At 38.8% G+C, this 17380-nt stretch overlaps 2 protein-coding genes across 3 annotated transcripts; both read right to left on the reverse strand.

Annotated features, from left to right (window-relative positions):
• Nucleotides 1–973: 973 nt before the first annotated feature.
• LOC113130683 (nicalin-1) lies at nt 974–5700 on the reverse strand. Its single transcript, XM_026307491.1, has 15 exons — nt 5556–5700; nt 4337–4527; nt 4078–4222; nt 3796–3893; nt 3614–3691; nt 3344–3447; nt 2917–3005; nt 2695–2834; nt 2434–2612; nt 2214–2301; nt 2055–2093; nt 1562–1734; nt 1396–1449; nt 1230–1308; nt 974–1049 (listed from the first exon to the last, which is right to left on the reverse strand). The coding sequence occupies exons 1-15, from the start codon at nt 5698–5700 to the stop codon at nt 993–995; spliced, it is 1659 nt and encodes a 552-aa protein (XP_026163276.1). The 3' UTR covers nt 974–992.
• Nucleotides 5701–6540: 840 nt separating this feature from the next.
• fam219aa (family with sequence similarity 219 member Aa) lies at nt 6541–16931 on the reverse strand. 2 transcript variants are annotated; one of them, XM_026307539.2, is made up of 6 exons: nt 16701–16931; nt 13374–13470; nt 11816–11909; nt 11066–11146; nt 9854–9908; nt 6541–9402 (listed from the first exon to the last, which is right to left on the reverse strand). In XM_026307539.2, exons 1-6 carry the CDS (start codon nt 16758–16760, stop codon nt 9244–9246), a joined length of 546 nt encoding a protein of 181 aa, XP_026163324.1. In that variant the 5' UTR covers nt 16761–16931; the 3' UTR covers nt 6541–9243. The 2 variants fall into 2 exon arrangements, with proteins under 2 accessions (XP_026163324.1, XP_026163323.1); XM_026307538.2 differs by having other exon boundaries at nt 9833–9908.
• Nucleotides 16932–17380: the final 449 nt, after the last annotated feature.

Raw genomic sequence — 17380 nt, forward strand, 5'->3', positions numbered from 1 at the left:
TGCATTCCAGCCAATTTGCTGATATATGCTAACTTTTTCTGGGTTTATGACAGTATAGTATTTCCCCAGTGCATCCATTAGTAGCTATAACTGTAGTAGCTAGTTTAGGAGGTAAAAACTTTTCTTTAACCTGTGCTAATTATAAGGAATCTACTTTGTTGGCAGTTGAGACAGGTTAAGAGCATCCTTGGTGAACCAGAACAACTCTTTGTGCTACCTGAGCACTCGCCACTAATACTTCTAAGCCCCAGGCCCCCTGCAGAGACACACATGCCTGGGGTCACTGTCCATGACCTGCTTCCCTCCCATGGACCCTTATAAAGTAGCTAGTACTAACCTCAGTTATTACGGCTCAGCTTCTGGCTATTTAACTGGCTTGTAGTAAAAACAGACAATCTTTATCAGATCTGCAGAACTGGAACAAATCAGCAGATGGATGGGATTTCTAAGAATCTGTCTCTACCATCCAGGGCCACCTCTATTCACTGTCAGCACACCGCATTAGCATCAATAATTCACCAGTCGTTGTAGGGTTCCTTTGTGTCTCCACATGAGACAGGAACTAGCTGTTCATCTCGCTTCAGTGGCTGGGCCTTGTTTGACAGCCATGTTAAGCTCAGTCAAATCCATGTCAAGAGATGCAGAGCACATGGGAAATCATAGAAATGTGGCTGGAGTGTCCTTTGCAACCCAAGCTGTACATCCATAGTTTTTGTTCCTTACTTCAGAATATTTTGATGCAAGACAAATACAATACTCCTTTATTTATCTTGTTTACTTTACATCTCCTCCAACCAACAGTTCAGTCCATTCTTCAAGAAATGGTTCACAGTATAGTCAAAGCAAATGTACACTTGTGCATATGATCAGTGTGAGGAAACTCTTGTTGCACTACTTTCATGTTCTGCACTACCAGTGAAGCACAGGTCTGAAATGTGCAATGCAGACTTCAAAGTCTGTGTCATAGTCTCATATTTGTAGTCTTACAGTATTTACTGGTGCTTGGATTTCACTGCTGCCTTCAGTTTTGTATAGAGATAACCAAAATTCTGGAAGAGAGAGAAGAGATACTGTAAGAATATAAATCTGACATCAAGTGTTTTCTATTTCTTTTGTGCTTTAAAAGGCTATGACAGCAAACAAGCTGGTATGCTGTTTACATGTAAAAAGGAAGAAAATGAAACAGTAAAATCTGAATGGATTATATTTAAAAAAGAACATTAACAAACCTGTATTGTATAGTACACTATGCCCAAATAAGCAGCAATGCACCCACCAAGGAAGAGATCAAAGGCTGCAGGCTTCACTCTGAAAGAAACCTCGTGTCAGTGTCCAAGTGTGTTATTGAAATTAACACATGCACAAACGTTGTACAGATGCATATACATTGATCACCTGTACATCATTATTGGTTGGTCCATTTGATCATAAAAGGTAAGATCTGGGTCCCTATATGAAGAAATGTAGAAGAAATCAGTTGTTATACTATTGTGTGTCTAGCTACAGTATAGATGAGACAATTAAGAAGACATTGTACAGTATGTGCATTGTTCTTTTACACCTCTTGTCCTGTCGAAAAGTGTGTCTGTGGACTTGCTGTAGGTAGCGTTTGAATTCGTGCTCCAGTGAGTTGACCAGTAGGATGTGACCCGGCTCCTTATCCAGCAACTGGGTTGCTCGGGGAACCGAAGTGAGGAAGGACATTAGACTGAACATACGACTGTCCTGAAAGTCCTGCATCAAAAAAATTTGATTTAAAAAAAAAAAATCCTGTCATTCAGGATGTCCTACTTTTTAACTATATAATACCCCAGTTTTGAATAACTCTGACATGAAGTTTTTGCTGAAATGCCAAACTTTTAAAACTATTATAACTTAAAATATATGTAAATGAATGACATTTGAGTTGAATCTTTAATCTTAAATTAAAATCATTTTAAGTTATTGCATAGACCCAACCCTTTGAAAAAAAAAATCAATCTGCATTGTCTAAAAACCAACACCAGAGGTCAGCACTTGCCTTTGCATAATGACTAAAACCACCAAGATCTTACCATTTGGCCCTTAAAAACCTGCACATCTTTTGGAGAGCCCTTGTGGAGGACAATAAAGATTATTCAACATGCTGATGAAAGGACACAAAATTAGTTGTGAATCAAGAACTTCCTCTGCTGAAGTATTGTTATTAAATTGTCATGCATGTTATTTATTACCTTGTCAGAGAGATTGTACATATACCGTGCCAGTGCTTCTGCAATGATGATGCCATTTCTCTTCAGTTTCCTGAAATCCACTTGTGACCTGTGAGACGAGACTCATGGTTAGTAAAGAGCTGATATAGTATATGTGTCTTTAAATAATCTTTTTATATCACCAAGGTAAACTAGGTCTTTAAGCAGTCCATACTGATCACAAACAGAATTTTATAATTACATGGTGTCTAGGACGGAGCCACGGAGCTCAGATTTGGGATCATCCAAATGAGACAGCGTGAAGCCAGGGACCCTGCGCAGACTGTAGCGTTCATGCTCCCAGGCTACTGTTGACTCCCCAAGATTGATTTTCTTATGAACCAATCCAGTCTTCACCCAGGAAAATCTAGAGGAAACCACCTGCAGGACATCCAAAATCTGCTCAAGGCCATTAGGACAGACAAGACTTCACATTTTTGCACTGTACAGTAAAACTTGTTACCTCCTCCAAGCACTGAATGAAAGAGTGCATAGGAGTTTCAGGCTTGGGAGGGCGTGACACATGCATGTAAAGTTCGTCTCCACTGGCCAGTGTGTCCAAGCACAGGACAAATGCCACATTGTCATGGAGCAAGCTGGACTCTGGAGAGAAAACATTTGACTGCACAGTGTGTTGAAATTCACATACAGTAGAAATCCCACATGTTGAGTGAGACATACTCACCAGCATGGTCCAGGTTCTCTTCAAGCCATCTCTTTGTGCCAAGGAAGTTGTATTTTCCTCCACCAGTCAAGGAGAATATTATATTATATCTAGAAAAAACAAAACCAAATTTGAGAATAATCAAACAATCAAGTTTTATTCCATTATTTTTTTTACCTAATAACAGGATATGAGCCAGTTTTAATAGAATGAAATTATATCAATATTTATGTTTGTACAATCATATTTGGAGATGCGTGATTTTAACTGGACAGAAAGGCTATGAACATCTTTAATATTAAAAGTAACTAGTAACTGATGTAGTGGAGTAGAAGTATAGGGTTTTAAACTCGTACTTGAGACAATATGTGAGTAAATGGACTTAGTTACATTCCACCACTGTATGTATTGACCAAACTGTTTTGTTACGATGGGAACTGTAACTCACGGTGGTCTGGTTCTTGAGCTTTTATAAAGCTTTTGAAAAAGACGTGCCAGTTCTAGCAGAATGATGACTCCACTTCCGTTAGAGTCCGCTCCGTGTGACAACCACTGTGTTACACACAATTACGTACAATACATGTCTGAGCATGGTATTACTGTATACTGTAAATTTACATTTCAGGAGGGCAATAGACTGAACAGTACAACATGGTTAGAGCTTTGGAAACTATCATGGATTCATCTTAATGAAGCGTTAAGTTTTTACATGACTCACTGGGGCCAACCCATATGAATCGTAGTGCGCTGTGATGACAATAGTGGGTACATCCTCCCCTCCTCCAGGAAGCACTCCCTGAAATAAACATCAGCAGTTACACAGAGTAGAACTGAGGTCCAATCACAATCTGGGCTATAGAGATAGCATTTGACTTGAAATGAATTAAGTTCAATACTCACCTCCAGTGTGACTATAGAGTTATCAGTGATGGCCTTGATAGGGGTGTTGCTGCTCACTATGATCTGAAAGGCTGTAGCTGTGATCATACTTCGAAGGACTACCAACAAAAAACATTCACATTTTTCTGTCCAGTTGTTACTATAATCCCTATACCTCTTCTTATCTATTCTGTAACATTTTCTATTCAATGTTTGCTACATAACGAACAGTATCTGTCTCTTGAGTAAAAAGTTCATCCCTCCAACATTCGTTACATCCATATATCCCCTTGCTCCTCTTACCTCGGATAAATATAGATGAGGTCCGGGTGGCTGCTGCCTGCTTGACCTCCTCATACATGTACAGCAGTTGTTCATCCTCAGGCACCACATACACAGGCATGAGGGTCTCCCTCAGCAAGGCCTTGCTCTCACTTAGCATGAAGGCCTGGGAGAGAAAATAGGATTGGGAAACAGAAAAACACATGACAGTGTTTGTAAATAAGAACAGTTTACCATTAGTGTCTCTTGGAGCACACATATTTTTGAACGAGCTATTTACCTTTAAAGTTTCATGGGGCATACTGGAGATATTTTGAGGCAGCAGAATGAGTATGGCAGCTGCATGTTGTCTCTGGGCCCGAAGGTATTTTTCAGTAGTGAAATCTGGCACCTTCATGATGACACAGCGACGGTTCAGCACTGGCTCGTCAGCTGAGTGTGCCTCCGCCACCACAATGGCTCCACGGCAACCTCAGCACAGAAAAAGATAAGATAAGCCTTTGTTGTCATTGTATAGACACCTATACAACGAAATTAAGTTTGCCACACATGAAGGTGCATTAAAAACCAATCAGAATTGAGACAATGAGATAGTTTAAAATAAACAAAAAAATTCATAATATACATCACAATTTAAGACAAATGGGACAAGTTAAGACAAAAAGATAAGGGCAAAATGAACATATATATTAATAGTAACCAGTAACTAAAGTAATCAAGTAAATGTAGTTTTTGCCTCTGATATGTAGTGAAGTCAAAGTATGAAGAGGCAGAAACTGGAAAGATTAATGGAAAGTAAGATACAAGTACTTAAAATGTGCAGTACTTTGTTACTGAAATTTGTCCCCACCTGATTTCAACATGTTGCTTTTGCTAAGAATTATTACATCTTACACTCTGAAAGGAGCCCTCCTGTATGTTGCATAAACAATTTTAAATTCTGCTATTACTAATTTTATGTTAAAGTTCTTCTTCCACAAGCTCTTCTTCTCCTCTCCTCATAAAATGCTTCAGTTAAGCTCAGAGACAGTTTTTATAGTTTATTTTGATTTTACCCAGGATGATGGATTCGTTCTGTCCCACATATTTGTATTCACTTTTCAGATTTTACTCTTTATCATTTCTTTTTGGGAAATACAGGATAACAATTATTTAGATCATACCATTACTATGTAGACAAAATGTGTGAAAGGACCCAAGTAGACACTACCGTTTTTGTAAGTGATCAGAAGCCAAATGAGCCTGGAAGATATGGGTGTAACATTCAGCAATGCATGGCATTTTGTTAGCTTATCATAAGTTGTTTTATGGAAAATCTTAAGCTGAATATTAACTATACCTCTCACATAAATGTAGTGAAGTAAAAGTATCATATGCCCCTCTAAACATGTAGTAGGTAAAGTACAGGTATCTTAAAACTGTACTGCAGTACATAACCTACTGTAAGTATGTACTTACTTTTCCACCACTGAAGGCCAGGTGCAACTCTCTGAACCTACCATGCGACCGTTGTGCCAGGTTGTATTGTTGCATCCTGTAGGCAGTGAACTCATAAGAGGACACAGCAGGAAGAGCAGAGCCATGCAGGGGCAGCACACAGAGCAGCAGCAGAACAGCAGCAACACTCAGCTCTTTCAGCATCATGACGTCACGTTCCGTCATTGTCTCAGTCTATGAAGGAATGTTAGTATTGGGCTTTGTGTAAGGCCAGACAACACACACTGATGTGTATGTGCAATGATCATAACTTGTTACATTTGTAGATTGGCAACACTATGTTTATCCAAATCCAATCTGTTTATCCTGTGCTATTTGGCAAAAACACTCTAGCTTCTCTCATTTTTGCAGGCTCCATTGCAGATATTCTAGCTGAAGATGGACAATCCATCCCAGTTTGTACTAGATATCATAGTCTGAACTAACACAAATCCCAATAAGCAGAATCCCACCAGTGATAATATTTTCTACCTCTAACCTTGGTCAGCTATGTTCAACTAGCAGAATTTTTTGGTATGGCAAATGTTTCTCACCTGTCTTGTGATCCTTCCTATTGTGTATTCCTCAACTTCAGTGCTAGTCTTTGTGGCATGGACACTGACTGCTGTAGGGCATCTAGGTAAGCCATCATTCACCATCTGCTCCCAAAGGATCAACTCAAGGCTAATCACAAATACCCAACCCCCAGCTCTTACACTACTCGTGTATCCATTCTTCCTCTCTGTTCATTCCTTCATGCCTGCAGTGTTACACTTGCTCACTTCACTGGATAATAACACATTACCAACAGAGAGACTGTGTGGGTGGCAGGTGACATACAGTAGCTATTTGTTTCCTCTTTTGTAAGACAAGAGAATGAAGCAGTTTGAAGACATGAGGCTGCATGGAGGCTTCACCTCCTGTTCACTGAAACATGTAAAAGATTGTTTAAAAAAGAAAAAGTTGTTTTATAAGATCAAACAAAAAGAATACGATGATACGATCAAACTTCAGATACCTAGTATTTATTTTTCATATGTTGCACTATACACAGAACTAACACTGTTAAAATCTAAATGGAATTGTTTCACAATCATAACACACACCTGACAAATGAAAAGCATCTGTATATGAATTATTTTCTATACATGAAAAATAAATTAAAACACTCAAAACTGCAAATAAATAGCTTCCATTACAATGCATTACTTCAGATCTAAAAAACTCAAGAAGTTAGTGAAGGTACTTCCCAGTTTACATACTATTGGCCAGAAGTAGTGCGCTTGACAATAGAAAACTGCAGTAACCTGTGTGTGAATCCATCTATCATTTATGTTTGATGGAAAAAAATGAGCCATAGTCAATCATACAGTCAGTCTCTCCTTCTTATCTGTACACAGCTACTGGTTTAACATTCACCTCACCTAGTGGCTGCATTGACAATATATTACTTGACCTGCTGTCCTGTTGTGTTCTTCTACTGAATGCATTACCTATACACATGGCACTCTATTTGCAAAAAAGCCATTTTTTCTACACTTGTATTCTTTTGTAGCTCAAAGGCTGTACTGAGATTGTACCACGAATAGCAGTAATAGCAGATTTCTTTCCTGCATAGTTAACTCTAAGCTGTAAGACTAGCTCAATGTTTGAAACCTATGTAATCTAAAAAGATTAGAATTAACATCTTGTTTTACCTTCCAAAGTACACTTTAGTTAATCTACATACAGTGTCGTTTGTTCATTTGACTAGAGAATATACGTCTTCTTCTCTACCACACGTACATTATGGTTGCAGATCTGGCACTTCTCTAACCAAGAAAAAAAAAAGTGTGGCACAAAGTTCTTGATTACACAGTGTGGATCCACTCAGTAAATGGTTTGAAATATCAGCAGAAAATCAGTTATGAAAGATGAATAGAAGGTTCCCCAAAACACAGTCATGTATCTAAACAGATATTCATAATGAGAGCACCCACTGTAGATGGACACAGCATGTCAAATTCTTTGTACAAATCGGCAGAATATTAACACTGCCATGAGAAAATAACTTTCTAGTTACATTAAGAGCCATCATTCTCATAAGTTCATTAAGAGCTTATGCGGGTTTATGTTATTTTAAATATTTTTTGTTATCCCGGTGTCATACTAGTAAAAATGTGATCAGAAAGTTAAACACTTTTTTAAAACTCTCATTGCTGTCATGTTTTTGGGAAACCCTGCTTTATCTTTCACTGTGAAGGTTCACAAGCAAAAATATCTGTAGAGGTCTAGAGATGTCTTTAGAGTGATGAAAAACAGTATGCCTTTAGTGCTTCTATACAGGACTAATTCAAGGACTAATTCCTGTTCAACATATGGTAAACATCCACTGGCATAAAGCATCAACATTACACAGCTCTGTCAGGTGCTACATATACAGCTCCCCAAATCTGATAAATTTGTTATACTGAAACTTAAGGGGAGTATGCACAAATATCCAAACATACAAATAAATACACTGATAACAAACCCTAAAAGAAAAGTAAGCATTTTATACTTCTCTTGATAGGCAAAAACAAAACAAACAAAAAAAAAAACAATTCATTCTCATACCAGCAATTCGGAGTCACTTCGTACACATTCTGAAATGCAAGACCAAGATTGCACATTATTCTGCTCATACAGTATTGAAAGCGTTTCATCCATTCATTGATTCCCTCAGGGATTTGAATTATTTTTTGACCACATTCACTAGTGATGACCGTCTGTGATCATCTTCAAACATCCACTCACGTCAGGGCTAACATAAACAAAACAAAGAAAGTACACAGTTTATGAGCTGTTCTGCCAATGTTACTAAATCTCTAGCTCTGCTGATGTTACAGTAGGTGAACCTTAATAATAATAACTTCATATTTTTATAAGTGCACATTATCTAATGTCTCATCAGCACAAGAATATGTTTAGGGGCCAACAAAAACTTACAAATTATCTGCACAGGCTGAATTTCAGACAGTGTTAACAGGCAACATGCAAAACAAATTTTTAGTTTCTTTTAACTGAATATGACACAATAAAGCATCACAATGTTGGTGTAAAAATCTGGTCTCGTCTTAGTGCTGTGACTGTGAGCGTTAGCGTTTTATAGCAGTTTGATCCTTGATGTAATAGGAGACACATATGTCTTTTTCATGTTTGATATATTGTATACGTAGGAGGGCAAATCAGATGAAACAAAGACAGAATCTGACAGTCGATGCCACACAAGCAGTACTATCCACGGATGGTGCACTGCCACTCGTCACTGTTACAGGTATTTCGTTGAATTCATGTCGTTCCCATTTTGCCGTTTCTCCTCTTCCCAACCGCACAATTTTTCATGCTCCTTGTAAGCTAAAATATCCACAAGCATGAGATGGGAATCAAATGAAGGAGATGCAAAAGTAACATTTTCCGTAGAGGTAAGGTTTCTGCCACCAGTCCTTACAGAACAAACAATGTAGAAGTAATATGCACAGATCCTACCATAGGAGGAACGTGCACAGATGCTGGAGATATTGACTATAAGATTTGACCTATATCCTTTTCTTATTTCAGCATTTGTAAACCCTTATTTTTCCTTTGTGCCATTGCCAGTTGAGAGTCTTTCCTCCTCACTGCCACTCTGGTCGGTAGATGGCCTCAGTGCAGATGGCAGGCAGGAGAATTTTTAGGGGGATAGTGATGGTGCTACTGGATTTGACAGGCTGTGGAAGGAGCAGCCTGGCAACACATGCAGGTGGAGTTAACTGCTTTAGGAGGGATGAGATCCAGATCCTCGTCATCTGGGATCTCATCGAGCCGGTATCCATCCTTCAAAAGCTGAATGTTCAGGTCCTGGTTGATCTGCTGTAGAAGCCAAAGAAAGGAGATATCAGTAGAGCTTCAGGGTTGAAGTTAGGAAGGTGAACTAACCCTGTTGATTAAATTAGTTGCTATGCTTATTCAAAAAATTATTACTGTGTTAAAACCAATGGTGATAAAAAATAAATTACAGTGTTGCAGAAGCAGGATGCAGCAAATGTAGAAAACAATCCAGTCTTAGGAGGTAATGGAATGAGGCAAGTGGGAAAACCAAACAAAATATACTCCATGAAGAAGAAATGATTAGGAAACTACCTGTTCGAATGAAAAAATAAATCATTACAGATGACTGTGGCAAACCAGTACTGTATATAGTTTTACAATGGATACACATATACCTGGTGTGGGAATGGGACTGGGTAGTGACACTGGTGAGATGACACTGTTTGAACTACAATATAATCTGTATAGATACCTGGTCCCTCAGACATCTCACCTCGGCTGAGGAGTATCCTGATGAGGAGTATCTGGACATGTCAAAGTCATCATCACTGGAAAACACAAGATATTAGCTGTTAGACACAAAAGATGAGGATCCAAATCATAGTAACACAATTTAATGTCTGCTGCAGTTTTTTGAAGTGATAGCACAGTGACTTAGTATTGCTTTTTCAGCATGTTGGGGGACTCACAAGTCAGATTCAACAAAAAAATAGTCCACACCCTAATTTCTTGTCCATATTTAGTTCAACCTGAACATTTATCATAATTCAACTCAGCCCTTCATTTGATGCTTCTAGCCTGGAAAACTGCCAATGCATATTCAAACTCCCAAGCCCCACTTTGTAAAGAATATTTTCCTTTTTAAATTCAAAACCTCAGTGGAAGTTATTGAGTCCTTCAATAAATCAAAGCAACTTAGTCTCTAAATAACCCTGGTGACATCATACATTATGCAACACGGTCATGTAACTGAGTCACGTGTTGATCGGTGGAGTACAATTTTACAGAACTGCTAATATTAATCAACAGTCATATCTGTGTATTTGAACTGACAGGGTGAGTTGTTGGTATTCCCAAGGCAGTGATTTCACATTTTAACCCACAGGGACAATCTGCTGCATTCTCTACTAAGGCTGAACGAAAGACATACAAATTCTGTAAACAAATGGAACAGAGACACTTTTGTGCAAAGCGAAAACTCTGACAATAAACGAACAGTTGCCCTGTGTTGCTATGAGTCAGAAAACTTGTTGGAGGGTATATATGATGCAATTTGTGCTGTAAGCTTGGTTAGTTTCCAGAGTGCTCATTTCACATGAGAGCGTTTCCCTCATGTAGCAGTATGTGGAGGTCACCAAGGGTGGGATTCATCTGTGTCAAACATAGACCTGCTAGTACAGGGTGGAAGCGAGCTCTCTCCCTCTGAGCCGCTTTCGCGGTCCAAATCCTCATCCCGCTGTCCTCTAATCCTGAGCCCTGGGAGAGGCTTTGCCCCTTTTTAGGATCCCTTCTGTGAAGAACTCTGTGAAGTTGCTCTATAGATTAATGTACCATCATGACAGAGTGAGACCTACAAAACTACAAGTTAGCCAGTTCTTGTTGTCTCTGCTCTTAGATCAGCCTGAAAAGTCTATCCTTCTATCTGAGTGATATTTTAGCGTATAAGTATAAGTCAGTGTGCAGAAGCTAGATAATGTACACATACCTGTCAGTGTCCAGTGCTACCAGAGGTTTTTCGTCTGGGCTCTGGTCTAAAGAGGAGTAACCTTTGTTTGGCACAACCAACCTGAAGCAGAGCAAAGACAAGAGCGCACTTTTGTATTAAAGTACAAGACAAAACTTGAAAGGGCATTCCACAATGTAACACTATTATTACCTAAATATGAAGAAAAATAAACATGGTCATAGTATCACATAAACTGGATAATGTTCCTGTGTATCATGGTCTCCTTTTAGGCCACAGACACAAAAATTGGGGCTAATCTGGAGTGTTTAGACCATAGGCAGCCCTAGATTATCTTTTTGCCTCAGAGACAAGGTTCAAACCAGTCAGTAGGCTTTCTGATATTTCCACTAATCCACTAGGGACTGGGATTAGACAGATGAGCCATTTGTCAATGGTGTGGGCCGTACTGGGTTTACGCTCAGCGCTTTGAATCTTTTATCATTATTCACTTGCAAAAAACATCAAATTCCCCTTCTCTAATAAGCCTTGTTTGTGCTGTTTGTGCTTGGTTGTACCATGAGAAAGTCTGATGCTGTTCATAGAAGCTGACAGCAAATAAAGCCTTTGGTCACTGTGCTGTCCTCATGATTTGCATGTCGGTTGCAGTATTTTATGTTGAATGTAGAATAGAAGGTGCAAAAAAAAGCATTATGTTTGAGATGCTAATTCGTTCATTTGTGGTTTAGTTGTTTAACATGACAGAGAACCAAACAGGCAGGAAGCTGTTACCTTGTCCTGGCATTCTTCTTGGGTTGCTGATTGACAGGACTTCCCACTGTGCCATTCTTCACTGATCCCTTCCTGGCAAGGTCCCTTTGCTTCTCTGGGTAACCACAGTATGTGAGGTCATCAGTAAATACAAAAACCTCAATATGATAAAGCAATATGATTTTTTTTCTTGAAATAATCAATATAACCAGATATGTCAAGAACTAAGTATTATCTCCACCTGTATTGTCAGCACATTAAAAGGGATTGTGTTTAATCTGGTTTCTGTCAGTGTTAATAGTGGTTTGTAATGTCTGTGGTGATGCAGCATTTTGTTGGTGATTCCTTGTTGGCACCTCAGTGGTCTATAGACGTCATGAAAATATGTTTACTTGCAGTTAAATTAGAAGAAGTTTAACAGAATTCTTTCAAGGTGTTCACAGCATGAAAGTAAAAAACGTGACAATACTATTAAAGAAAAATAATTTGGTCTCAAAATAAATGTTTTGGATATTGGTTAATACAAAAGCCAAGAACAGCCATGTTTGCAATAATTTTTTTTATTTGTTATCTTGAGATCACAAGTTAATTATTGTGTTATCTTAAGATAACAAAGCTTGTTTTCTCATGATAAGGACTGCACAGCGATACAGTGGTTAGCAAGAAAGTTCTGGCTTCGAATCCCATTTGACCCTGGGGCCTTTCTATGTGGAGTTTACATGTTCCCCCAGTGCCTGTGTCGGGTCTCTCCAGGTACTCAAGCTTCCTCTCACAGTCCAAAGACATGCAGACACGCTGGTGACTCTAAATTGTCTGTAGGTGTGAGTGTGACTGTGAGTGTTCGTCTGTCTCTATGTTTCAGCCCTGTGATGGACTGGTGATCTGTCCATGGCGTACCCTGCCTCTCAGCCAATGTCAACTGGTATTGGCTCCAGCCCCCATGTCTTTGGTTAACCAGGATAAGTGATAGATGATGAATATTTTCTCAAGATAATGAGGGAAATAATCCTGTTATCTCAAGAAACCAAAACACGGATTTCTCGAGATAATGGATTATTTTATCTTTTATTTCTCAAGATAACGTTTTCTTATAATAACGAGATAAATAATCCTGTTATCTTTAGGAGACAAGCTTCATCTTAAGATAACGTAATAATTAACTCGTGATTTCAAGTTACAGCATAAAAAAAATGATTGCAAGCATGGCTCTTCTCGGCTTCCGCGAGCCAGCGAGTTTGAGGAAGCAAGCTTTTTAGAACAGAGCCCTTAGGACTAAATAGAAGTGAAAAATCCTGAGTGAGGCAAAGCGTTTCACAGTGCTGGTACAGTAACAGAGGCAGATCAGAAACGTTCTGACCCCTCTGAAAGGAGAGATAAATTGCTAGTGAATATCTTGCTGATACAAACTGACATTGAATTGAATGTTTGTGATTGTTTTTTGCTTGTATAATGCAGTAAAACAATTCTGCAGTAATTTTTAATACACAAATGTTTTTTCCATTATTGTTTACTACTGGTTAAACTCTAATTACAGTGTGAAGTCATGCCATATTGATTTACAGCGTGTTGGTTGTGATACCTATTTGGACTTGCAGTGGTGAGGGCTTGTAGTTCATGGCCACGGTCTCTCCCTTAGTGTCAGGGTCTGTCTCTGTGGTGGATGATGCTGCTGGGTCCTAGAAAGAGAAATACACCAGACAGAGAATGCTGACTTTGACCCAATTAATGTGATATCTTACTTACAGTAAAGCCTGTGTCTTCTTAGATCTTCATAATATTTGTTATATTGCTGCTTGGAAGTTTTCTAACATCTGACTGGCATATAACTTGGGCCCAAGTTGTTTTCTACTAACACAATTCATATCCACTGGTGCTATACTTCATTTGGACCTGTGAAATTGAGCAAACTGCAAAAGCAGATAGCAACCTTCTGATTTATCACCAGGCTAACACAGGCCCACACAGCCCAGAAAAATCAGCTCTTTTTAGAACATTTCCATGTCCAATACACTGGTAAGATTTGCCAAGCCTATGAGCTACTATAGTTTCCTAGTTTTCAGCATGAGTAGGCTCGAGTGTTCTGCCTATGTTGCTTGGCTGTCTCTTTTATGTGTGAGCAGTAATGGCGTGGGGAGGGGGCCGTGGAAGAACAGAGGCGGTTGCTGTTGGAGCCACTCTTTCCCCAGATTGAGAGAGGAGAGTTGGCCTCCTCTGCTGACAGAGCTCCACATTATGTTGATACTACAGGCCTCCCCTTGTTGCACTCTGAGGGACTCCACAGGCCATGGGCAAAGGCTAGCAGGCATTTGGCTTTCAATAACTGAATTCTCTCTAGAGTAATAGCTGCTATATTTAAAGGCTCCCCCAAACAATTAAGTGACTGGAGCTAAAACTCCAACACAGCTAAAACTGAAAAGTCATATAAACTCAGAGCATATATATATATATATATATATATATATATATACATATATAAAATACAAATAAGAGGCATAGGTATATTTGTATGCCATAAAATATTTTTAAATGAATAAAAACTAGTGTCTTTGCAGATCATGTGAAAGGATTGCAAAATAGACACAGAATACATTCATCAAAACCTTTTTATGTTCTTTTTGTAAATCTTACTGTCAATAGAGCAAAGGGCTGAAATATTTTAAATAGTTGTCAGCAGCCAACCATTGCAGTCCATCTCTAAGAAGAAGCAGTGAAAAAGAAAGAGACTGCAGATTTGTTTTCAATGCAGTCCAATATGGCCAAATGCAGCAGCAATGGATACAATAGCCTCATCCTCATCTGGTGATTAAGCATTGTTCATTTAGCTGCAACAATTAATGAGAGCTACAACAGTGAATGGAGTAGGAACTGTGAAAGCACACCACACAGAGGAGGTATTCCCACTGTAACAAGCAGAAACATGAGCTTTTTCTGTTCTATTACAGGGCCTTTTCTTGGATGATTACCCACAGGATGTTTTTATTATTTGTGTCACACTTGTCTTCCACCACAGAAAGATACCACAATAAGGTGGGGTCATACTCTGTCAAATAAATCCCTTTAAGATTTTTCAGCAGAGCTGGTAGTAAATAATATAAAGAACTCACTTTAAGCAGTTTGTGACAGAATTTCCTGCCACTTCTTGAACACAGGAGACTTACTGCATTTACTGATGGACAGCGCACAATAAATGTGCTAAAGCTCCTCTTAACAGCTTATATTATAGTTTTACCTCACATTTTACTTAAAGAAATACTATGAAAGGTTCCTAAGTCCTTTAATGCCTGTGGCATATTATCATTAGCAGTGAAGGCATACATCATTAAAACAAGTGCACAGGACAAAGGCAACTGGACAATTTTGCAGTCTCACTGAATTGTAACAAAATCTGTGATAATTTGATTTTGCCTCCAGTAATTATCCCTTAGATATGAGATGAGACGAAATGAGATGAGACAAACTCAAAATTGTCCTTGTGCTAAACAATAAGAGATTTTCTAATAGGGTAGTCACTGAGATTTCATGTTTATATTTCAATATTGAGCTTGAAACACCTTTTCACTGAACAGACAATGATTCAGATCACTCACTTCTATAGAAAACTGTTTTATTTGTGTAACATTCATTCACAAACAGGAGGCAGGTGCAAGTGCATTACTGCTGTTTAGGAATTACAATGAAGTTATTAGCATTAAAATGCACAGCCATGTGTGCCACAGCCACTCTGATCCTGACACTATCAGATTTGGTGTAAATGTAAAACTAAGGGACAGTAGAGAGGCTGGAGCTGTTAACGATAAGAAGTAACAGTGAGGAGGCTCACAGAGTTGTTTGATATAATACATGAGGTGATAACTAGAAAATTTAGCTTCAAGAATTTTAGGGCAAAAGCTGACCACTGACACACAGCAGCCACAATCCAAGTAACTCTGGCATTTGAATTCAATTCCACAGAAATCTCATTGGATGAAACATGAAAGCAGACTGATCAAATCTTCATGGGGAGATAGCAATTGCTGCTGCATAAAAGAGGAGACTTTCTGTATAGCAGAAAGTATGTTCTTCTGTGATTTCTGTTGGATTTTAGCTTCAGGGGTACTGGGCCTAGGGAAGCAATGGGTATGGCATGAAAAGCAAAACTCAGAGCTAGCTGCTTTGTCTAAACCCTTAAGACAAACACTTAAAAAGGGACAGCTGTTTCTGCTGTTTATAAAGTGTGAAGGATTGGGCTGTGGTTCAGAATTATCTGTGATAATAATAGGCTGTAGGCCACTGCTGAAATAAAATAAAATCCTGTTTCATGATTCATGCACATGATCAGTTAATTATTGAATATAATAGTTCAGATTTGTACAGGGTGCAGGTGGGGCCTCATTACAAGAGTATTCAAATAAAAAAAACACCCTTAGAGAAAGGGGCACAGAAAATACAGATGTCTATTCTGTTTTTCATTATGCTCTAATATATACAGAGAGAGCCTGCTCGGGTTAACAGTGATCATCAGGGTTGCACTCTGCAGTACACAACCCAGAGCCATCCCGACCCAAATAACACGTCACCAAACTGTAGGCTTTGTAAACAAGCGAATATTTTTTAATCACGGTTTTAATCAAGTCCATTGTCCAATTACTCTAATAATGTGCACAATTGTCTATTGTTTACCTATTATATGCATTATTTATGCAAGTCTTTAGTAAGGAAAGCCAGAGACGCTATCCCTGCATAGGCTATGTAACGGTACACAGCCAACCTACACCCATCCTATAGATCCAGTTTGTTTGCTTTCACTCGCTCGTCGTGTGACACTGTTCTCGCGACAAAGCACACAGACGAAATTTAGAAAACGTTGCTTTTTGTGTTCAGTAAACAGTGATTTGTATAAGATGCGTTTCAGTCGTCCCTGGCTTACCAGAGGTTGTGTCTCTCCGTTGACTGGAGGTACTTGGAACCTGTCGATCTCTTCCATCATCTTGGCAAAGCGGCGTAGAAACGGTGCAGCAGTTTAAGATAAACGATGATTTTAGTCTAACTACCCGGGTTTATGATGCTCGCTTGTCTGGATCCATCATTATTTAGGATAATACCAGTTCGTTTTCCTCCATCCTGGCAGAGGTGACTCGACAGCAAAATAGCAGTAACGCCCCACTTCCGGGTCTAGAGACTATGCATGAAGGATTCGTCCAATCACAGAGGAGATCATATTGAAATGCGTAGTGGAGTATGTTGATATATTGACTGTGACTAAATTTTATTAAATAACGTTTAGAAAATTTCCTGCGTGCTCTCAACAATAATGTATTATGAATACTAGATTTTAAATTAGAATTACCCCCTGTCATCCACTTCCTCTTCAATATAGTACAACGTAACGTAATTATTTGCATCCTAGCATAATTCTGTCCTTACCCAAACCATAAGAGGGGTAAAAGGAATAAAAAAGAATAAAATGCTAACAAGATGTCTTGTATAATTTTATATAAATATCTGGTAATACAATTCATAATCGGAAAAAAACGATGTCGTATCTGAGAGCCGTTTGACGGGAACTATCTTGACTGTTCAGACAATCTTTGATGTCTGAGTGACCGA

Source organism: Mastacembelus armatus, chromosome 5, assembly GCF_900324485.2.
Source record: "Mastacembelus armatus chromosome 5, fMasArm1.2, whole genome shotgun sequence".
Lineage (NCBI taxonomy): Eukaryota > Metazoa > Chordata > Actinopteri > Synbranchiformes > Mastacembelidae > Mastacembelus > Mastacembelus armatus.